Source organism: Lepisosteus oculatus, chromosome 5 (genome assembly GCF_040954835.1).
Source record: "Lepisosteus oculatus isolate fLepOcu1 chromosome 5, fLepOcu1.hap2, whole genome shotgun sequence".
NCBI classification, from domain to species: domain Eukaryota; kingdom Metazoa; phylum Chordata; class Actinopteri; order Semionotiformes; family Lepisosteidae; genus Lepisosteus; species Lepisosteus oculatus.
Window position 1 is genome coordinate 59,516,225 of NC_090700.1, and position 23,143 is coordinate 59,539,367.

The 23,143-nt window shown below is 44.6% G+C and overlaps 1 protein-coding gene across 7 annotated transcripts in view; it reads left to right on the top strand.

Moving 5' to 3' along the window:
- Nucleotides 1-343: 343 nt before the first annotated feature.
- Nucleotides 344-23,143, top strand: part of LOC102687746 (neogenin) — a 198,150-nt gene continuing 175,350 nt past the window's right edge. For 4 of the 7 annotated variants that reach the window (XM_015343654.2, XM_015343650.2, XM_015343655.2 and 1 more), the window contains exon 1: nucleotides 344-1,852. In XM_015343654.2, the coding sequence (XP_015199140.2) occupies nucleotides 1,765-1,852 (88 nt within the window). In that variant the 5' untranslated portion in view covers nucleotides 344-1,764. The remainder of the gene's footprint in view (nucleotides 1,853-23,143) is intronic. The other 3 variants (XM_015343651.2, XM_015343652.2, XM_015343653.2) reach the window with 1 other exon arrangement.

Consider the following 23,143-nt stretch of genomic DNA (forward strand, 5'->3'; position numbering starts at 1 on the left):
CGTCTCTCTGTGGAATCACCATTTTCCGGTAGAAACACTTGACCAAACTTATTACCCGTCTCTGACAATTAATGATCGAACGGTGCGCAATTCAGTCGGGGGGTGATCGTTATGTCTTTCACGAGCAGTGCTGGACCGAAACTGTTGGGTTTCGCTTGTAAAAACGGCATGGTGTAGGCCATGGGGTGAAACTCCACGAGATCCAGATAGAGGGACGTGTCCAAAATCCCCCTGAAAGATTGTGTTTATCATTAAGTTTTTTTTTGTTCTGAAAAATCACATATCAATTACAACTGAACTTCTTTGCTTTTCTTGGGACCTCTAGCAACACGCAAAGCCCAGTAGCCCAGCGAGGGGGGGTCGATTACATGCAGTCGACACTGAAATGAGCCGAGGCGCTCAGGTCCGCGAATATGAATCGAGGTGCGTGGACAGTGGGCGTCGGTGGTCTGGTTGAAAGGTTTGCAAGGAATTGATGACACCAGGAAAACTATTCCCCAATCTCAGTCAAAATCTCAGTGAGGCCGGCGGCTAATAGGAACCTCACACAAACCCTGAAAAGCCTGAGGCGCCCTTCTTGGACTTGTCGGGGGTGCTGTCGGCGCAGCAGTCGTGTGGTGGCAGTGTTACCCTCTTTTAGCGAAGCGCCTGTCTGACAGCGAGGCACTCCGTGTCTTTCCGATACCAATCTTCCTGCTCTGATCTCTTGGCCGTCTCCAGCATTCTTATAAGATGTGAAAAGAGCCGAAAACATTAAAAACAGGCCTCCTCCGGACGAGCTTTCTTCTTGCACGCTCAATTGAATGAAACGCAAACAACAGCACGCGAAATCACGTGTAGAACATTTTTAGGTGCACCGGGTTATGTGCGTCTCTAAAAAAATATAGATTTTAATTCGGCCATACAACTGACAGTAACAATGGAGCAAGACCATTCCACGTGTTTTGTGGATATTCCACGATCAACGGGAAACACTGAAACGAGTGAGCGTCGCGGATAGTACCCCATGGGATGATTTCTTGTGAAACGTAGCCCCGCAGAAGACCTGTAAAGACGTGTGAGGCTGGCAGACCCCGCGCTCTGCCCGCCTGACGCACACGAGTGGAACAAAAGCTCCAACGCGTGGCCTTCCGGTAGGCTCCACGCCGGGGTTTTCCACTCGCTCACCTTGCGAGTCCGCGATCCCGAGTGTCCCGGCGCTCCGGCCCCTGTTTTCCGGCGAGCCCACACCCAGCTCCAGCCCTCCACGCCGCCGCTGTCTCTCAGTCGTGGAAGCAGTAGAGGCGGCTGCGCTCTCCGCGGCGGATCGGATTTGGTCAAGTGGTTGTTTTTTTTCCCCCTCCTGTGCTTGTGCCCCGGATTCCCTCTTCACTCCCCCCTTTTTTTTTCGGGTTTCTTTCTTTTCCGCCCTTTTTCTTCTATCATCGATGCAATTCTTCACGAGTGCGGCTTCCCCGCGGCTATGGATTGAGTGCAGGCTTCGTTCTCGCCCCTCTAAGTTCAAGAAAACAACCCGACTCCCAGTCGCTGCCGTTCCATCTCTCCCCACTTCTGCCACTACATGTTCCTGCCGGACAGTTTCCAGCCGAGCTGATCCCGAATGGTTTTCTTCACACCAGTAGCGTGAAACCGCCGGGAATCCCTTCGCTTGCTCCGGAGCTGGAGAGAGGGGAGGAGGAGGAGAGGGGGGTAGGCTGAAGAAGAGGATTAAAACGCGGATTTGCCCCCGTGGTGTTCGCTATCATAAACATTTTCGGAAAAGTGATGGCGGAGTGGGGAGCCCGGTTGCTCCTCTCTCTCTCCTGTCTCACCTTCCTGCGCTCGGCCGCCGTGGCGAGGCACGCCGAGAAAGGTGAGTCGCGGACGCGCACCGGTGTGTTTCTCTCTCCTTCTCTCTCTGCCCCCGCGGAGTCGGGAAGTTTACAGCCCGGGCGCGCGGCGGGCCGTGGCCGGGGGGGACGACCGGAGCGCGTGCGGCTCGTGCGGGCAGCCCAGCGCGCGGTGAAGTAGTGGAATGCAGCAGCAGCGGCAGCGGCAACAGTCGCTCGCGCCGGGTCCCGCACGCGCTGCCTGTGGCTCCGCTGCCGCTGCACAGCGGATCACTCCGTGCGACACACTCAACAGTTTTGGGGGGCTTCTGTGCGTCGTTAATGGGTTCCTTCGCTACCGGGAGGACGACTCCCCGAGTCTCGGGAGTGTTGGTGTTGTGGCATTTTGGGAGCCGGACTTAAGTGGCTTCTTTGATTTTTTTTTTTTAAATGCAAGTGGCGGCATCTGATTGTGGTGCGCCGGCTTGTAAGTTGCGAGGTTTGGGAATGATTGTTTTTTGGAATTGCAGTATCTGGAGAGGGAACCCGGGATGGTCCGAATGAGCCGCTGGGCGAGGAAAGGGCAATGTGGAGTTGGTGTTGGGCGAAAATAAATCCGTAACTGAAACGCCAAGTTAAATATTCCGTATTTCAGTGTCCTGGAAATTTTTTAAACACCGAAGGTGTTCGCTCTCCCCCGCGAAAGCGACGCACGCAGTAGTAGGATATTTTACAGGAGGCTGCTAGGGGATTTCAGGAATTTAATTTTTAGAGTTGTAGAGAATTAGAGAAAATACGTCGAGGCAATTTACGGAGATGACTGTGTGAAGGCTTCGCTCGTCTTTTAATTGTTGTAATGATGATGAGTATTATTGAAAGCTACTACATAATCTGCATTCACTGTAGTGTGTCTACGATTCGCGTCCAGCGCCTGGAAGATCTTGGTTTAACTGTGCAGAGAGGAACAGGGTATTGAGAAATAACATTGGGGAGATATGGTATCGAAATCAATTGCATTAAGGAAACAAGGTGTTCGACAAATGTGTCTCTGCAGGTATGTTTGTTCAGTAGTGATCGCTAACCTGGGAGACGTATGTAAATACTGGTGGCGGACGGAAAATAGGTGTCTATTGTGTAGGATTGGGGTATCGATTCATCCTCAGGCAGGGGCTTATTGAATACGGAATTGGTTATCAATAACAATGTGAAATTGGAAAATTAAAAAAAATAATCAAATCGTTTGGAAAAGTCTTGCAGTTTCGCAAGGGTTTTTAAAAATTGACCTTTAACCCGTCACCTTAATCTATTCAGTGTCCGAACAAATACTGTAGGGACCGTGATAGTACATCTTATTGAGCGGTCCAGTCTGAATATCGGAAGCTAGAGGGGAGAATTGAATTAAGCAGCGACGGAATAAGCATTGTAACCGATGCTGGACATTCTTCGTTGATTAAAGCAACACGTTTTCTTGTGTCAGGTTTTAAATTACTCCTGATCTACATTGACTGGACGGAAAGAGCCAGTTTGTAGAATTGCTGTTTTAGACAATTTGTCCACTTAATTATTACATTGCATCCCGTACAGTTGCGAAAAACCTTTTCTGGAGCTTACCTCCGACCAAAACAACTCTGGGGCTAAATCCTTAAAACCCGTTAGTAACGATTCAAAAATTACATACTCCAATAAGAATATACTATATATTGTGGACAGAATGAGTTACAGAGAAAGGATGGTATTCTGAAACCATGTGTAATATTTAAAGGTGATCATTTTGAAATCGTCAGAGAATGTCTCGGCTGGTGTGAATTGAATCGCTGATAATGTTTGGTCAGTATTGCAGGGATTGCTGCTAATAACAGAACACTGACTTGAAGTAATGAATTGTCTTATGGGGGGGGAAAAAGATTGACACGCATCCGACAAGTACAGAAAAACAATTAGACGTTCCCTGGGGGCGATCAAATATGCAAGAAAGCGGCTGTATTGTGTGCGTTTGCTATGTTTACAGTCACAGCCAATCTGAAGCATTGCGTTGTTTGAAAGACAGCAAAACCTCGTTAAATAAAAAAAAAATGGAACTTTAGGTCTTGGAAGCTCCTAACAGCATTCATATAAGGGCTGAAAACGTCATCTTTGTGTGCGTTTACAATAAAGGGTGAATGGGAGTGGTATTGGGGCTTGACTTAAAAAACATCCCAAATTACAGTAAGAGAATCTTTTTAAAAGGCAGAGACTGCCAGTATGCTGGTGGGCCTTGGGTTCTTTGTGTCGGGGGGCTGATGAAAGGCTTGGGTCTGAAATGAGCTGCGCTTGTGTAGAATCGCAGGCTGTGTTGGAGTATAGTACAAAGGGATGTATTTGGACTAGGGATGGCATTAGCACACTGTGCCTGCAAAGCAATAAAATGAGGCAGAAGGTAATTCCTCTGGGAGTTTATAGGGATTCCTAGGGTTTGGAATTGGGGGCATAAACATGGAGGATGAGTATCAAGATACCAATTCTGATATCCTCTCCTGAAAATCAGGTACATTTTAATTTAAGCGATTTTTAATTGAAAATCACAACAGGCTTCGAGCTGCAAGTCTTCTGTCTTACAGGCACGTAGGAGAAAGTATCCATTAAAGGATCCTGAAAAAGCTCATGGTAGCTCAGTGAGTGAAAACCATGTCCGTCTGCAGTTTTATTGGTAGTTTTGCAGCAGTTCTTATGTTACCCATGTGTGGTAACATGGAATTGTTTTCCAAATTCACGTCTCTACTTTTTTACCCCTTTCTCACTTATTTATTTATTTTTTGTGAGATATAAAAGGATGCTTTTGGCTACATTATCAAAAGGGTGAGGTTTTCATGGTTCTGCATCATATAGCTTCACAATGTAGGTGAAATGTTTTTCGTTTACTTGAAATCTAAAAAGACATTAATGCATTCCGGAGATCGCCTGGCTTGCAGAGGGAGTTTCTGTGTTGTAAACCACCCTGTGGATATTTTCACATTCTCTCTTAACTGTGCCTGTGATGAGACATCCCCCTCTACACAAATCACACACACAGCCTCCACAGTTCAGTCAGGTTACATCTGCAGGCATTGTCTTCATGGACGGCTTTTAATAAACCTAGGGGTGCCTCAAATCAATAAACGAGTTGGGGATGTTTTTGGTCACAAGTGATCAATTTTCTAATCCGCTTTGTCCGGTACAGGGTCCTGGGTAGAGCATGAGCTGAACAGGTGCAGGGTGGGATACATCCTGGATGGGACCTCGGTTCATCGCAGGGAACACACACACACACACACACACACACACACACACAAGGAACGGTTTTTACAGGAGCCAGTTAACCGACCTGTATGATTTTGGACTGTGGGGGAAACCCATGTGAACACTCAGCCAACTCCTCACAGACAGCACCCCAAGAATTGAATCCAGGGCCCCAACACTGCGAGGCAGCAATACCAACCACAGCACACTGTGTCACACTGGTCATGATCTTGTTTTTAATGCCAGAAAGATGACACTTCTTTGTAACAGGTGTGCTGATATTGTATTGACATTGCCTAAGTACATCCATTGCACTGAATAAACCGGTCATCAGCAGGGGGTTGTACTTTGAAAGTCCCAGTTTAGAAGCATGCGTGTCGTGTCTCTGTGACCTCCAGCAGTGTCCCCAAAACCTTGATTCTTTGCTCAAAACTGATCTCCAAGCCTTAGATACCACGTGTCAACCCCAGTTCCTCCTTCAAATGTTCACAGTGGCTCAGGCCTGCCATGTAGGGCCTCCATGGGCTAAAGGCAGCGTTTTTGTTTTGCGAGAAATCCCTTGTTATACAAGCTGCGCTGTCCTGCTGGAATGTCACGGTGTCAGGATGAGCCTGCAGGCAGGGCAGCCAGTGAGGGTCCAGGACTCGATCAGTGAAGCTCTGTGCGGTCAGGCGGCCATCAATCACTGCGTGTGGAGTTTTGTAGAAACTGGGCTCTCCTCCCCACACCACCACATATGGGACTTTGTTATACATGCCAGTGAGCACACATTTCTGCATGGCAATGACACACTCGGCAACATCCATCAGAGTGTCCCCAAAACCATGTCTCTTTGCTACAGAAGACTGCTGGCGAGTTCACCTGAGGTGTTGCTCCAACATGCCAATAGCATGAAGCTGTTGGAGTATAATAAATATGTAACGGCCAGCCATGAATGATGAATTAATCAAACATGCCACCTGACACAAATGATCTAAAATCCAGTGAAATCCTTTGTCCTTCTGAGAATTTCTTTGCGTAGAGCGATGTGTTTCTTGGTGCTCACTTTATAAAAATGAGTGGGGTCTTCAGATTTGGTGACCCGTGTTATTTTCTCCCAAGATTCCTTCCCATGATCAGTCTTTATAGGGATTTCTTGAGCCAGAACAGCGAGGGGGAAATGAACAAGCTATTAGGATGTCTTATGGAGCATGAGGATGGTTACAGTTCTATGCATGCTTTCTATCGATTGGACTATACGCATATTGATGGTGAAGAGCCACTCCAAAAAAGCATTCACCTGGTAATAAACTGGGGTTATTCCAGAACACCAGACAGAAGGCCTTATCTTAAATATTGTTTGAGAAACTTTTTTGTTTTATTCTTTTAGTTTACCAGATAGTGCATTTGAGAACAAATTCTCCTTTGCAGTGATGACCTGGAATCCACTGTATGTTACAGGGTGTTTCCATTTTGAATTGTGCTATGTTATTTCTTTGCAGTGCATTTTGTTTTATCATCGGCTGACCATTCATTAAGGCGCTTTGGCACTGAAAGAAATGACAGAAAATGTATTGTAGCCTTACATTCTAACATATGCAATAGTGGGCCTTATTCTATACTAAGACATTCTTACAAGCTCTTACCTTTTTGTGTGATTCACTGGTTTATTCTGCAGTCATGCGGCCTTTGCCCTTGTCACAGCAGGAGGTTCATTTGCAGTGTTTTTGTCTTCCATTCTTATGTTTCCAGCACTGCACATATAAGTTAATTTGAGATCCTTTGAAGTTGCCCTCTCAGCCAGACAGTGTAGTTGATGGTCATTTGTGAACATCTGGCTGTGATGTCCTTCCCATAACATACTGTTTTCAAAGCCCCCAGGTCCACAACAATGATGTAGTATAAAGCACAGGGTCAGCTGTTCATGTGGGTTACATATTTCTCATTTATCTGCTCCGAATGGACCATCTGCGTTTTGTGAAGAGCTGTGTGAGGAAGGCTCTGCCTCTGTGCGTGTTACTGTCGTTGTCAGCAGTGTGAGCTGGTTGCCCTCAATGCAACACTCGCCAACTGCTCTTCGAAGTAAATCAAGCTGTTGACTAATTACATATATTTGCGTTAGATTCAGTGATAATCTCCTGAAGACGTTTTTGAGTATGAGAGGATAATTGCATGGTTTGCCAAGCTGTTAATTTATCAGCTTGGCTAAATAAAAAAATAACAAGAAGAGGTTATTCCAACACCAGGGTTATGCAGCCAGGGCTGCTTGTTTCCCAAGGACCAGATACTGGGACACGATGAAGTTATTGATGGGTAAAGGTTAGCAGATTTGCTAATTACTGTTTCACGTGTGCAATATGCTGAAACTGCGTTCTTGTGTCAGGTGTTGGTATTGACAAAAAATAGGGCTAGTTTTAGCATTTCCTCTCTCATTCCACTAGCAGATCAGATTTGTAACTCATACCTGTAGGCTTGTAGATGTGACCAGTGTGTGGTATGCACAACTTCAGCATCTAGTTTGTGACGAGACTTGTGGTCAATCATAAATGCTTTCAAATCTAAATGCATCATTTGTAGTTTTTCAAATTCTGAACTGTATTTGGATTAAGAAGCCGGTTTCTAAAAGATTTCAAGTGCTTATTTAAACCTGGGTTCACCTGCATTAGTGCTGTTCATCAAGATAATGTTAAATTGCACTTTGACCATCTGCCATGCATTCAGTGTGGTTGAACTCACCTGTTCATGACATTCATAGCTTTTGAGGGTGACAGATTTGAAGTGGTGGAACAGAGCATGGACTTGAGCTGAGCTTGAGCTGCACAGAATAGTTCAATAGAAGGTCTCCCTGCTGTTGTGATGAACTGGAGTGAGTACAATCCTATAACTGTTTGAACAGGATTTGCCTTTTTATCCAAGTTGTGTTGTAGCCATCAAAATGAGTAAAAGGTTCTCTCTTCTCAGCACATGTATTGGTACATATGCGATGATTTAGGCTATGTAGCACACAAATTGTGCTCATGCTTGTATTGGCTAATCATTTAATATCTATTGTATGGAAGAAAATGTGAAATTTAGAACAAGAAGTCACATACTTGCATTTGTATTTCAGCTTTGGTAGTGAAGGTATTGCTTATGCATATTCACAATTTCAACAAGTCATTTGCATTTAAATGTATTTGACCCTTAGTCTATCTGTGGCATTTTTAACGCTATTAATGTTCCCATCACCAAACATATTAATGGTTAATGTCTGTAACACTTGATGTCCTGTTGTGTAAAGTGCATGACCTGGAAAAGAATTGGATTGTGTACAGGAGAAGCACATTGCAGTTCAGTAGTATGCATTATGATTAAACGAGAGCTCCTTGTTAGACCCTTCTTACATTTTAGTTTATACTCTGCTGTGATCAGCTCTTACATCTTGATACAAGACAGGTTAATACAGAAGGAAACATTGTTCCTTTAACATATTCCTCCTCATCTGCAATTGAATCTTCATGCCAGTAGGGGGTCATTGTGGCGACCAGCTGTTACAGTTAGCTTTCTGCGCTGGTTTATTAATTCTAATAGACTATTAGCCCTTGGGTAATTGCCTAATGTGTGCATCAAGCCTTGTGTACAGGACGTAAGTGAATGTGGAAATTTCTGATTGATAACGGCATTAAACCTAGCCACAGATTTCATGTTGGTTAGATATACAGGGTCTTTAGCTTACCATAACTGATAATGAGTACTTTCAATATGTTTTTTTTCCAATTATAGTTTCTAAATGTATTTAAATATTTAAGGTTTCTTAATATAGCACTGGATTTAAGCACCTTTGAACTCATCTTCCTAAAGATTTCCTGCCCATCTCATTCATTTACTGTGAAAGGGGTAGCACGCCCACACTGGGTCCATTGGGAAAGTAAGAACTGGCATGTTTTTAATGGTGGTATATTGCTCGGAGCTGCTGCTGAATAATTCTGACACCTTCTGTCACGGGGCTCATTCTGCCTTGAAGACAGGTGATTTCAAGTGTGAGTGACTGATCCTGCAGAGGCGTCAAGAGGCGCCAGGAGAGGCAGCTGACTGCCCTCTCCAGTCTTTCTCCAGCTCTGCTGATACCGTCTTTCCAAGCTTTTTGTTTGTAAGCATGCTGTTTTTCCTGGCAGTAAAATGACCTGCGATTTATTTATGGATTCTTCTTGTTCTTCAGAACACAATCCTGTTTGCAACTGTTGTGATTTCAGGCGTTATCACAGAGAGAAATCCAGTTTAAGGTGTGCTAATATGTTCTATTTCAAGATTGAATTTACTTGGTATTTATCATCTTTGTTTCTAGCCGAATTTTAACGGCACTCAGTGGGAGATGGTGGGTTATTAGTGTGTTGTGTATTTGTGGATTGTAACGAGAGAATTTCCTCCTGTAGTTTAATAGCAAAAACCCCCAAAACACAAGTGAAATACTACACAAACTGTAATTTTTACCAATTAGAATTTTACGGTACTGTCTGGGAAGGTCCCGCTGTACAATTTCATTTTTATGGCTAATGGGATTTAATATCCACAGATGGAGTAGGGGCTCACTGGAGCTGGGATCCAGCCATTTGTCTTTCTTGTGCATAAGTTACTCGGACTATTGCTCCTTTCTGCATTTCAGAATTCCTTATTTTTCTGTCTCTTTCCTTTCCTTCCTGCAGTCTAAGTGGGTGTTCTTGGGGCTCTGGCATTGGACCTAATGGAAATTCTAGCCAGTCTTCAGCCACAGATGGACCCAAAAGAAACCAGCTTGGGAGGTGTTCTGCGTTGGCAGATAAATGCTTGCCGCTAGCACTATTGTATGAATAGCGATAGCCAGCAGCTCCCAGCTGGCAGCCCACTGAAGCTCAGCAGGTGTGAGCCTGGTCAGTACCTGGATGAGAGACTCCTGGGAAAGCTAAGGCTGCTGCTGGAAGAGGTGTTAGTGGGGCCAGCAGGGGGCGCTCACCCTGCGGTCTGTGGGGGTCCTAATGCCCCAGTATAGTGACGGAGACACTTTTGCAGTAAAAAGGCGCCGTCCTTCTGATGAGACAACACCGGGGTCATGACTCTCTGTGGTCATTAATAAAACCCAGGGCGTTTCTTAAGAGTAAGGCCATTACCCAGGTGTGTGGGGAGCGTTCTGGCGCGCTATGGCTGTCGTTGCATCATCCAGTTGGGGCTGCACACTGGGGGTGGTGGAGGGGATCCCCATTACCTGTAAAGCGCTTTGAGTGGAGTGTCCAGAAAAGCGCTATATAAGTGTAAGCAATTATTATTAATGATTAGGAGAGCAATGTCAAGTTGCCCCTGGTGTTAGAGCCCTGGATGCAGCGTGCAGGAACGGAAGCCACTGCAGCTCCAGGACATTCTCAGTCTCTGGAGTGGCTCACGGTTCCTGAACATGCACTGTGCCCATTCCTGCTCAGCTTGGCAGCTCATACATACCAGGCATTCTTATCAGAGGGCTTCCTGCTGTGACTACAGCTCGCGAGCACCACCTGAAGTCATTCTGCCTGCCTGCCTGCCCGGTGTGCCTGCATGTGCTTGAGGAAACGAGCTCTGAAGCTGAAAGCTTCTCCCAGTTCGTGTTTGTGGCACTTTTCCTTTGGCTGTAAGTAATTATTCCTCCTTCTCTTGCCATGTCTCTCATTCTCTAGTCTGAAGGATGACCAGTAATCGTTAAATTCTGCCCCTGTTCTCACAACGGTGCATTTAAAGCACTTGATTCTGCATTTGCGCAATGTGTTAAAAGCCAGCATTTCTTTTGAATATTAATAGTTCTTTAAGCTATTCGTGTGTCATAAACTCATAGTTTTCTTCTGTGTTATGCCACTGTTTTACAGTTCTGAAGTGTATGTTTTTCAGGAGCTTTTGGAAACAGAGCAATTCTTGGATCTTTAATGTTGATTAAGATTCATGGCTAAATGCAGCGTAGGTTAAAACATCATCTGTCATGCTCAAGATATTTTAAACTGACATGAGCCAAAGCAGAGCCAGATATGACCCCTGTGGTCAAGAAGTGTTACTGAGTTAAGCAATTCAGCATTGTACCATGTAGCTGCTGCAGCAGGGTTATGTTGTATGTTGCTCCAGCAAGGCTCTTTGCTGTTTTGAAGGTGTTGCATGTCTATCGCTGTTATTTTTTCCTCCCTGGAAACAGCTGTCGAGCCTAGTCCAGGAAGCACCATTTTTGCGGTGCTAGAGACCCCAATCTTAGCTTTTTGGTGTGTTCTGAAACATGAGTGGAGGGTGGGCTATACGGGGTGGGGTCCTACTAATCTTGTTGCTGACATTAGCTGTGGGTTGACAGAGATGAGGAATGTGGGGACTGTGTGTGTTTGTTTGGTTAAAATACCTAGACAGTGCAGGAGCCTTTGTGGACTGCCATGTCTTTTGTCAATGCAGACCACCAAAGGATTTATATGATAATAGTACTCCAGGGAAATGTTATTTTCCATTGAGCTTAAGACTTGAACAGCATGTTCTAAAATATTCAGAATAGAGTTAATTCATTGTCATTGTAAATTCTCATCAGAAATGGAAATTGTCACAGTAAATGTGTTCAGTTAACTGTGCAATTGGTATATATCAAAATAGCTTTGTTCACCACCCTCCCAGCCCCCCCAGTTTTAGCAGGCGTGACTAATGGTCTTTACTGGTGACGTGGGTCTTTTGTGTAATACAGGCACTGGTCTGCATCTCGTGTTACTGTACATAGCAGGCTGGGTTTGGAAGGATGGTTGAAGTAGAAAACTGGATCTTGGCCGAGCTTATGTGTCAATTACTTTCATGTGGTTTATTCTTAAAATAGCAGGTTTGCCAAGAATGAAATGGGCCCTAAGTTTGCCTCACTGCACAGTCTCAGGAATGCAAATCAGTTATTTAGAAACTGTGTACTGGATAGTGATTGTTTTTGGGTGTGGGGTATTGACATAAATATTACGAAGAGAAAGATGTGTGATTAAAGTTTTTACGTTGTTGATCTTGCATTCATAACAAATTTTATATGTAAGGTTTGTTTCTGATTAAAGGTTGTCTTTGCAGTTTGTGTTTACATTATTAAGCTCATAAATGACAAGTTGGAGCAGTGTAGGAAACACAGTGCTCAGGAGATGAGAGAAACTGCAGCGGAGCTCTTTTCAGAATCCTTCATGTTTTCATCTGATTTTCTTTCTTCTCACTGGTCCACATCTGTAAAGGTGGAGTTTATATCTGATTTGAAAATGATATTGTAAAAAAGCACAATTGTCACACAATACAGCTTTTCTGTATTAAAGTTAAGCACTAAATGTTGAACTGCAGAAAGTGCTTTATTAATGTGGCTCATGAATTCTAATCGTGTTCAGTCTGTGCCCTTTTAAATTCAGCTATAAGTTACAGGATTTACGGTTGTTATTCTAAACTCTCCAGAACCTTTTTGCCAGTTTAAACTTCTTAGTCTGACACTTGGCCAGAAAGACCTTCACACCCTTTGAGAATTTAAAGGAAACCAAAGTTCTTTGAAATCCATTCAATAGCTTTAATTTTATTTTCCTGTACCTTCTGGAATACTCCATCTCCAGTACGGAGACCTTGGTTTCATTTTAATTGCGACGGTTTTCCTTGGATGCTTTCCATGTGTCGGTGATTCCTTCCAAACAAGTGTGCTTCTGGCTTAAATGGCCACGATGCGACGGCTCGCCGCTGTCAGACTTGTGTGGACATCAAGTGGAAGACTACTGGGTAAAATAAGAGAAGAAAACAAAAGAAAATGGAATAGTTTTTCCCACTGATCCAGGGCCACTCGCTGCATCCAAGTTGGATGTGGTCTAATCTGAAGCCATTTAACCCTGACCCAGTTTGTAAATGAGAATGCTGTTGATGGGATGCAGCTTTCTGTGCCACAGTGATGCAAGGACAGCCTGCTGACCTAGTTCCATTAGTGAATTATCCCCAATTATTTCATTTTTATTTCTTCTGAAATGCATGGCAGTATTCCTCTGGTTGAAATCTCCTAACAGGTACTGTCTAGGGCTTTGATGGGGAGGGGCTGTAGGTCCCTCTCCCCCCCTCCCCATCAGCTCTGTGCTGTCTCAAAGACTTTTTTCATGGACAGGAGACACGCAGGGAAGGGGGTGGGGTAGATGGGGGGGGGGGGGGGGCTTTTCCTACAGAGAGAGGCTTGTGAGAGCTGCTCAAACAAACCACAGGCCAGGCTGTTCCCTGCTTGTAGCTCTTGGCAGCCCCGGACAGAGAGATCTGTGTGCTCTCTCGCCATGGGCCCGTCACTTTCTCAACACTGCTGAGAAGGATCTCGCCTGACTGGCAGGGCCCAGGCCACATCAACCCCTATTAACTGGGCCGAGAAGGGGACAGTCTCCATCGGCGCAGTTTCATTCCGTCTGAATTATTGTGTTCTGTGCCTTTTTGTGACGTGTGTCATTTACAGATTAATTTAATTTGCAAGGTGGGCTGTGGAAAGGAGGGTAGGCTGGTGATGTGTTGTGTTTAATGTTTTTTTTTACCTTTTCTCTTAATGAAGACCTGTGCTGCCATTATTTTCTCAATCATTCTGGTTGTGTGTTATTGTAACAAATCATTTAGGTGTAATTTTAGGAGCTTTCTTCCTCCCTGCTTCTTTCTAAACTGTATCTAGCAATTTACCTGCAAGATGAGAATAAGATGGATTGGTTGATTGGTGTTGGTTCTTTTGTATCAAACTGGTGTTTAAATCTAAGTAATAATCGGGGTTGCGGTGTTGTATAAAAACTGTGCCACGTGAGCGATGTGTGATTTTTTACGTGTGTAGATCTATACTTCTGTAGAACGGATCCATCCATTTTCTAACTGCCTCTTCCAATTCAGGGTTTGGAAATGCATTTTGAAGTAGAATTTTATTTTCCCCTTATGCTTTTGTTGTATGTTGAGAAAGTAATGTTGTGTGCATCTTTTATTTTACTGGTGGGAGTAAATTCTAAAATTATTTTTAAGGTGAAAATAATTTTAAGGTGAGTAACATTTCGCCTTTTCGTTTATGTGCCCATTTTGGCGAAATAAATTATTCATAACTCACATGGACAACAGATGTTTTGCAGTAGTACCATCCTTGATTCCTAGTGGTTCAGACTGTGTGCACAGCTTTTTAATACAATTGGCAGACGAAATAAATATCTGAATATCTAGTAATTGAGGTGAGTCTGCCTTTTTGTATCCCTGACCTTAGTAGATTCTAGGAATATTGAATAATAATCAGCGTTTGAGAAAAGTTCTCCGTGTCTCAGAGGTTGTTTGGAGCGTTAGCCTTACCCAGATAAATATGAGTTCATCTGGATGTCAGGAGTGTGCTTCACATGACAGCCAGCAGTTTGTAGACAGGGATTCCTCTTTTGCTCACATTGTGCTTTTTAGAGTTGAAAAAAGACCAGTGTTCAAACTCCTGACAGGCCCCCCTGTGATGCGTTTCGGGCTGGAAAGGCCAGTGTGAGGACGAGGTGAAGATCCCTGTAGGTTATCGTTGCTGAGTGTTAAGTTATTACAGAACTCTTCACGTCAGGCACTGCAGAACTCCCCTGGCCTTTGTCTTCACGAAAGGCTGCTGGCCTCCACAGCTGTGTTTTGTTTGAGCTTTCACTTGGCTACCACGATGGCTTAAGTTTCTGCTCTGTGACCATAATGAGCTTATATTCAGTCGATTTCCCCTAGAAAATATGCTGTTCTGAGCGACACCTAATGAGGTTGGACTTGCTTTGAGTAGAGTTATTTCATTTTGTTTGAGGAAGTATTCATAAGTGGCACTATCATTATAGCAGTTTTTAGTTTTTAATAATGTGACACTAGAGTATTTTCTGCTGATATACCAGGTGCTACAAGTGGCTGATACTGATAGGGGTCACTTGCTATTTATTAGCAGGACTAACAATCTCCCTCGCACAGTTAATATGCACAGAGTACTCCACAGGGCATCCTTAATGTTTTTTTCGAATGTAGAGATAAAAAAGCCTTTATAAGATCAGTGAAATGTCTAACAAGGATCCACATCGTTGTGGTCCTAAATAGTTCCAAATAAATTATTTCACCAGAAACCAAGCTGTTATTGGTTGTTTTCTCACGTGTCTTACGAAGACAAGTCAAATGCATGTCGTCTTTACTTGCAGGACGACGAATATTTGGAGGTTTCGGGGATCTCTCTTAAGGGGACTTTTTTATTTTATTTTATTTTTTTTATTTACGTTTTATTTTCAAGAAGCCTTAAAAAAAAAAAAAGACCCTCTGTGATGGTGAAGTCGAATCAAACCCTAGCGCTCGTGGGAGCTGAGCGTCCAGGAGCGTCATGAGCAGCGTCGCTCCTGGGCAGGGTGAGAAGCACCAGAGAGGGACGGGGACAGACTCGCCGGTCCCCCGCGGTCTGCTTGTCCTTTGTAGTGTAGCGACACAGGCAGTTTGCCCTGCAGCGGGCCACGTGAACAAGGCGGGGGGGAGTTTTCTTCTTTTCCCTCCTGGTTCAGACTCATGAGGCCTGAAGGCCCTCTGAGTTTCCTCTGAGACGTGTGCCTGGAGGGCACCGTTAAAAATGAGGTCCCCCAGGGGCTCTTTTTTCTGTGAAACCCAGTAAAGAGGAATGAGAAGTTTGGGGGTGTGGGAAAGTGTAAGGTGACCCTGACAGGCGGCTCGTTGAGAGAAGAGTGCCCTAGCACCAGTGCCCGGGTTCGAGCAATTAGACATGCTCACCGGTTCTCCAGTCTCTGCTCTGTCCTGCACCTTCTATCTACATGTGTTTGCCAGCCACACTCTTATTAACCAGGCTGTGGAGCGAACAGCTCCCCTCTGCTTCCACATTTCCCTCTGCTTCCACATTTGCGCGCGTGAGCAGCTTAGACGTGCTACCACATTGCTCTCGGTGCCCGTCTCCACAGTATGCGAGTCCAGGGAGGAGGGAATATTGGCGAGCGGCGCTGCGGTGTCTTTCTGCAGAACCAGTGTTTGGACAGATATTACAGGGAAGGTGAAAGCAAAAAAAATCTTCTTACAGTAACTTTACTTTAAAAAAAATCTTTATTGAATCGCAAACAAGGTATCCAGTTTTCCATATCAAGCACCATAAAAGTAAACCAAGCTATCAAATGGTTGTGGGATTAAATGAGTCTGTGGGAGTGAAGAACAAAGTACTCATCCGTGTGGTTGAAGCCTGGCTTTTGTCAAGAAACGCCTGGATGAGATCCCGCTAACTGCTAACTACCCAACAAGCTAGATGGGTTGAATGGCCACCCCTCCTTTGTCACCTTCCCTTTGTTCTGATGAAAGCCATCTTATTTTGATAATTTTATGGCTGTTCGGATCACTGAGCTTTATTAAGACTCGGCTTTTATCCTCCCGCTATGTTTTCTGTAACTTGTTTAAATGGAAGAAGAGGAACCTTCACCACAGACCGAATGCTGTGTAGTAGATGCTGGAACAGTTTGAAGTTGTAGCCAGGCATGGTCTTTGTGGTGAATCTTGCTGCTGTAGGTTTTTGTGGCCATGTGTGGGTGGATAAAGGTCTATCTGCTTGTGTCCAGTTTAGAATTTGAGCCCGACAGTTCAAAGGTAATGAGGTTCCTACAGTGCTCACATGGAGCAGTTTCCAGCTCGGCAATGAGTGTTCCAAGCATGTCAACGATTGTGTACAAGTCTGCATTTCTCAGAAGCCCTCGTTAAACACTTTTAGGGTTGTGTTGTACTCGTAGGCTTTTTTAAAAATAAAAACAAAGTCGTTTAAATTCTTTGCAAGCCCTTGTTTGTTTGTTGTTCTATTGATTTTCTCTTACGCGGCGCACCTCAGCGGGGATGTGCGGAACAGGCTGGTCTTTTGTCTTCTTTTGTGTTAAAGAGACGGCCAATAAAAGAGCCCGTGCACCGCGTCCCAGACTGGGGAACTGCCGCAGTATCTAAATACAGCCTTGACCTTCCTTGGAGGAGGGGAGGGGAGGGGGAGGCATGTGCACAGTACCCTGGGAGCTCGTGAGTTTCCTTCACTCCGGAGATGCCTGACAGGGAGTGATGAAAGCCAGCTGCTCCAGAACCCGGAGACTCCTCAGGCTCTGACCCCTGAACTACGACCTCCGACCCCAAGGGGGATAAGGTAGCGCTGGGCTGAGCAGCGCCACAAAGGAATGGCAGGAAAACCAGCGGGAACACCTGCGGATTGGCCGCAGCATTCCATCGCTGGGCTCGGGACTCGGATGTCATGCGTCTTCCGATGGGATGGGAGGGGGAGGAGGGAGCAGCAGGCTGTGATTGGACAGCCGTAATGAGGCTTGCTGTCGCCAAGGCAGGAGGAGCATGGAAACCTCTGGATTCTCCATGCCCTCGCTCTCTACCTGTGGGGTTTCGCAGTAGCTGTGTACTTCAGAACCAGGCCCTGCCTTTGAAGACATCAGTAACGGGCTGTACGAACGCCGTTTGGTTCAAAATGAAAGGTTGAAGGTCATCTGTTATTGCCATTTGGTCAGATCTGTGTACGTTGTGCCTGGTGTATAGTACTGTCTGCTTTGCATGTGTTGGAAGCTTATTGGAAAAATAGAAGCTCTAACTACTGACTAGAAACCAATAAAAAATACCGATCAATGCAGACTGCATACTGACTAGACCTATACTCATGCGCACTGAGCTGCTGGACACCATAAAAAGAAATTAAAATATTAAATGCTAAAGACGATTTTAAATTCTGCCTGTTTAGTGCACTCAAACAAACAAAATACAAAGACTGACTGGTTCTCTGTACCATTGTTCTAATGGGCATTTACAAAATGGACAATAAATAACAGGGAAAAGAGTGTAATTGCTTTTTACAGCGATGAGATATAACCCATTACCGATGTCTTAAAGTGATAATGCTGTTGCAGCAGTTCTGGGTGGAGTTCTGTTCCTTGTCGATATGGATGGAGGTGACGAGGACAGCCCACTGAAGTCATTCCCCTTGCTGTTCAGCGCTGGGATTAGAGTTTGACGGGCTCTGTGCTGGACGGGGGGAGGGCTGCAGATGTAGATTGTGCCATTTTTCTGTCTGCTAGCTGAGGCAAGCTGAGTTTGCTTGAGCATCTTACAAAGTCATGATGCCCTGCAGCACAGCTGGTGGATGAAATAAAGCTCAGGTTATCTATCAAAGTTTTTTCCACCAAGATGCCGATTTCATGATTCTCAGAGTGGTTTAAGTTTTAAGATGTTTGCCATCTGAAAAGGTTTCCCAATCGTGCGTGACAGGAAGTATTCAAGGAAGTAATGGAACCAAGTTAAATATTCAATTGCTTAGCAGATAATGCCCTTATACAGTGTAAGTTACAACATCTACAATAAGACATAAAGTAAATTCAAAAAAGGAATGTCTCATCAGCAGTGTAAATGTACAAATTGGGCCATGATGAAATGCTACCCCAATTTCAATTGTTTTCATCTGGAATAGTTAGTATTTAAAATGATTATCTGTACATGGACATCACTGGACTGGAGGAAGGTGTTCTGGACCAGCAAGAACAATGCAGCTTATTCTAAGTGTTGCTTTAAGTCTTTCTCAAGTTAGTAAGGGAACTGTTAAATCCTTTTTACTGAATTGCTTAAGAGGTGAGTGAGGTGATAATCTGCTGTCTTCTTTAACAAGAACTTTAATCTTATCTAAAAGAGATGGAAAGATTCCTCTACACTACTACATGGAGTCATAACTTTCCATCATGATGATTTGTACTTATTCATCCACAGATAAAAACACTTTTTATCTGAAGCTTCCCATTCCATCTGAAGACCTCAAAGTGCGTCATTTAAAATACTCTGGGTCAAAAGCCAATCATGAAATAATCGTCTAAGTTTAAACGCTGGCTTGGCTGAACAAGTTGTCCTATGGTTCACTGAAATGAATTGAAGTGTAGGTGTGCTGTTAGTCTAGGCCATTGCCTCCACTGACCTCATAACAAATGCAGCATAGCCACAAAGTGTTTTTAATCCAAAAGGGATGATGTTCTTCAAAAGTCCACACCTGCATGATAGAACTGCCCCCCAAAAATTAAAGTACTCCTTGATTCTCCAGGGCCACTGAGCTAAGTGCAGAAGTTGTTTAATTGCCATCACTTAGGATGCAGAGTTGCCTCCGCTTGTCCTCTCTGCCTTTGCTCCTGCTGGGACTGATCCGTCTTCCTTGACAAGGCTATGCATTAGAGCCCATAGGGAGGTGGCCTTTTTGCCCACCACCTTATCCCCTTAATGCACCACACATCTGTCCCCCGTGGCTCTTGGGGAACAGTTGGCGTTGGTTTTTATGAGGGGTGGGGTGTATTTTGTTATGTTTCTGACAGGAGACTTCAGATACCTCCTTCCTGCTGTTTGGCATTCCTCAGTAAGCTTCTCCTGCTGTGCCCTGGTGGAGTGGATATACTTCTGTCCATTCTCCGCCTGGCAGGACAGTAGTGTTTGGGTAAGAGGGCACCAACCATGCCCTGGGGGGGGGGAAGGGGGTCAAAGGTTCAAGTGGCCCCTGTGGTTAAGTCCTTAAGCAGACTTACTGTACTGGGCTGTCTTGTTGGCAACAAGAAATCCAGACCAGCCATCTCTGTACTGGAGACACTGGAGTTTTGACCAGAAGAAGCCTCTGCTGTTTATATCTCTAAAAAAAATGGGAAGCTTTGTTTCTTCTTTTGTTTAAAACATTAAAACTGGCTTTTCATCCCATGAGCCTGGAGAAGATCCCTCTAGAATTTAATATCCCAGCACTGACTTTATAAATGTATAGCTTTAAAAAACAACAGATCAAAGGATGTAGTATGTTGTGTTAATTACATTACAGGAGTAATGTAGTTTAAAGTGAAAAGCCACCCGTGAGCTGAAATTCTGAAGTGTAGACCACTGTCAAACAGGTATACTGCAGGGTGAGTTTGAAGAAGCTCTTAACGTTTCATCCGATTTACTTAAAATGTGTATTTCAAACAGGTGGGATCAGAGCCGTGTGAAAGGCAGGGGAAACTGAGCAGGTTGCTACTTAAGCAGATGCTGCACAGGGCTATAGAGCGAGTCTTCTCCAAGGTGATTGCAAGACTTGTATAACCGCAGTGCGCTTCAAAGTTTTAACCTAAGGTGAATTTTCTGCCATTTTAATAGAAAAAAGGCACGTCGATTGATGATTCCAGGATTGTAAAGTGTCAGTGTTTGCGGTTGCTGGTGCCTTTTTTTTTACAAAGGCTAACAGTTGGCTGTCCCGTACGACATGAGCATTGTGGCTTTGTTTTTTGGTCAGTGCCAGAGTGGCTTGTATCGATAAGGTTTCCTGAGGGGAAACAATACTATGAAATGCCGGAAGCCATTAGGAAACTGGGCCTCATGCCTCTGTGCACTGAGTAAATATTATGCTTGCAGTCCATGTTTAACAAATGCGAATGAGCCAGGCAGCAGTAATAGAAAAGGATGTAGCCAGTGATACTTGAAACAAAACGGAGTAGCTAACTTCCTGTTTTGGTTCAGGCAACTGTTTTTGCACAAAAGGCTAGGAGACCAAGTATACTTTGCAGTGTCGGCAAGGAAATGTCAGGAACCTATAGGTAGAATTGGAGGATCCTTATGCTCACAGAACGCAGACTAGGAAAGGGACGATCCAAAAGATGAAATCCAAAGGCTAGGTCGATAAGGGAGGCAAAGGGTTCGGTAACGAGAGATATCCAAAAGTCAAAATCCAGAAGGCGAGGTCAAAAGGCGGAAGCAGAAGATTTGTAACGGGAGCTCAGTCAAAAGGCTTGGAAACGTGCACAGGAGAATACTTCAAGAGGCTTCTCAATAGTGAGCGTGGGAAGGTGTGTGAGGGGAGTTTAAATACTGAAAGGAAAGGAGTGTGATTGGATGATTGCTTAGTGAGTGAGAATTTGAGGAATCTGGTGCACGTGAGAATGTGATGGGTTCAATCAGGGATGGGATTGTGAAACAGTGGTTCTGGGAGTGCAACGTCGTTTGCGAGGGAGAGTGTGGGGTGTGACAGGAAAGGCACACTGTGCTTTACAGGGGAACCACCTGCTTGCATAGGGTTGTCCGTAAGCGAGCCAAGGAGTATGGAAAGTCCACCTTCGGAATTAGAGATTTGTTTTCTTGTACTGCTCATTTTGCAGATCTCCAGGCAACTATAAAAACATGGGTGTGAATATATTCCTTAAAGTGGCTTTCAGTTTTAAACGGAAACATTGTAAACTTTGGGATGTTCCTGGTTTTCTCTCTCTGGGATCTAACCAGAGTAAATGTGCGTAGTCCATGTAGCATTGTAACGGAGCCCTCTGTGATTCCGAAAGCCTTAAATTTGCTGCAAATGCACAGAACGGATGGTGGAGCAGATGTCACTTGGTGTGCACAGGAGATCTGAAGGCGTTTGCTGGCTGTCTCTTTCCAACCACAGCTGCCGGAGTGTGTGAAATACTGCTAGAGCTCCTGTCAGTGTGCCCTCAACTTCTGTGCCTTGCTCCGTCCCGTGGGCCAAGAGATTATCTCTCATCTCCCCGTGCAGTAGTGCCCGGATGCCTGATTCTCATTACTCTTACTGCCTCCTTACTGCTTTTCTTTCGTCTCGTTTCGGGGCCTGGCAGCAGGGCGTCTGCGTGTTCCCAGACACAAGGTTGTGTCTTCTTTCATGAACATACCCACTTATCTAAGGTCATCAGCGCTTTCCTCCGAGTCAGTGGCCTTCTCACACAGACTTTTAAAATGTCTATTCTGTCTGGTTCTTGACCATGTCAAACCATCTGAGCTAAAATTGTCAAACCTATGATACAGTTGTGTATCCATTGTGCATTGTGCATTAGCAATCGGGTTTTAATTCCTGCAGGTATGCGCAAATAAATGCACGCCAGGTTCGTTTGAAAGATCATCATCTCATCTTTTAGTCAGAAACATGAAGGTAAACTGCCCTGTCTGTTTAAAAAGCCCTTCGAGTACAGAGTGTATTCAGGGGCTTGAAAGATTAAAGGTATTTGTGAACTTTAGTTTTTAAAGAGCCAGGTTTTACAATCCCTGAAAAGCCCACATTTTTTCAGATGGAAACTGGGTGCCAACTGTTGGATAGGATTTCTTGGCTGCACTAGCCCCTGTGTGATGTAAAGAGTGTGCTGTGTTTTACAGTCATTTATTAGTGCATGGGAGAAGATATAGAAGGGGTTGTTAAGCTTTGGCAGAAGGTTGGCAGGTTAAAACATCATCTAGCATAATATCTGTGAGTGCTATACTAAACAACGGAATGAGAACGAGCCGAGTTTCTTTTAAAAAGAATGATGTTTTGCTCGATAGGCTTTCGATAAATTGATTTTAGATTCCTTAGGTGGCTTTTTCCTCAAAAAAGCCCCTTTGTCATCTGGTAGAGAGGTTGATTCATATCGCCTGCGACTAAACCACTGCAGGTAGATCTCTTCCTGGTGTGATTCAAACTTTAAAAATATATATTTTTTTTATTTTTCCTCATGATGAAGAACAAGTTTAGGATTGCAACTTGCGAAAGTCTGAGAATAAGACTTTCAGTGAAAGCTCTTCACATACAGAATACATGATTTCAATCGCAGAGAAGATCCTTTGCTCTGTGTCAGTGCCCATTAGTGTTCAGTGTGTTGGGCTGTACTTGAGGATGACATAATTGTGAGGTAGTTAAGTGGTTTCGAGGTCGGAGGTTTATGTAGCCCTTGTGAACTGGATGGCTATTGTATGCAGTGTCGAGATTCACTATTTGAATTTCATGTGAATGAAATAGGGGCTACAGTGGTGCAGAGCTGCTACAGTTTTTGCCATGTCTTCCCGGGCGCTCATTTGAGGAATATTTGTGTCTTCCGAGTTCCCAGGGGGCACATGACTTCGAACTGCTGCCTGCTGGGCCCACCAGGAGTCCATTCTTTTAACAATCTCCCCCCCCACCCCCCCACACACGCTTTGAGCAGTGTCAGCACAATCAATCGCACCCCCACACCCCACCCCTCTCTTCTCCCAGCATCCCCTGCAGCTCCCCTCTGCTTCCCATTGCTCAAATCTGCTCTTCCCATCGCTTCATCATCCGTTGTCGCCCTCCCCCGGCACCTTCGTTTGCCTAATTTAAATTAAATTCTCCACGGCGACGGTGTGCCTCTTGGCAGGCCCTGTCA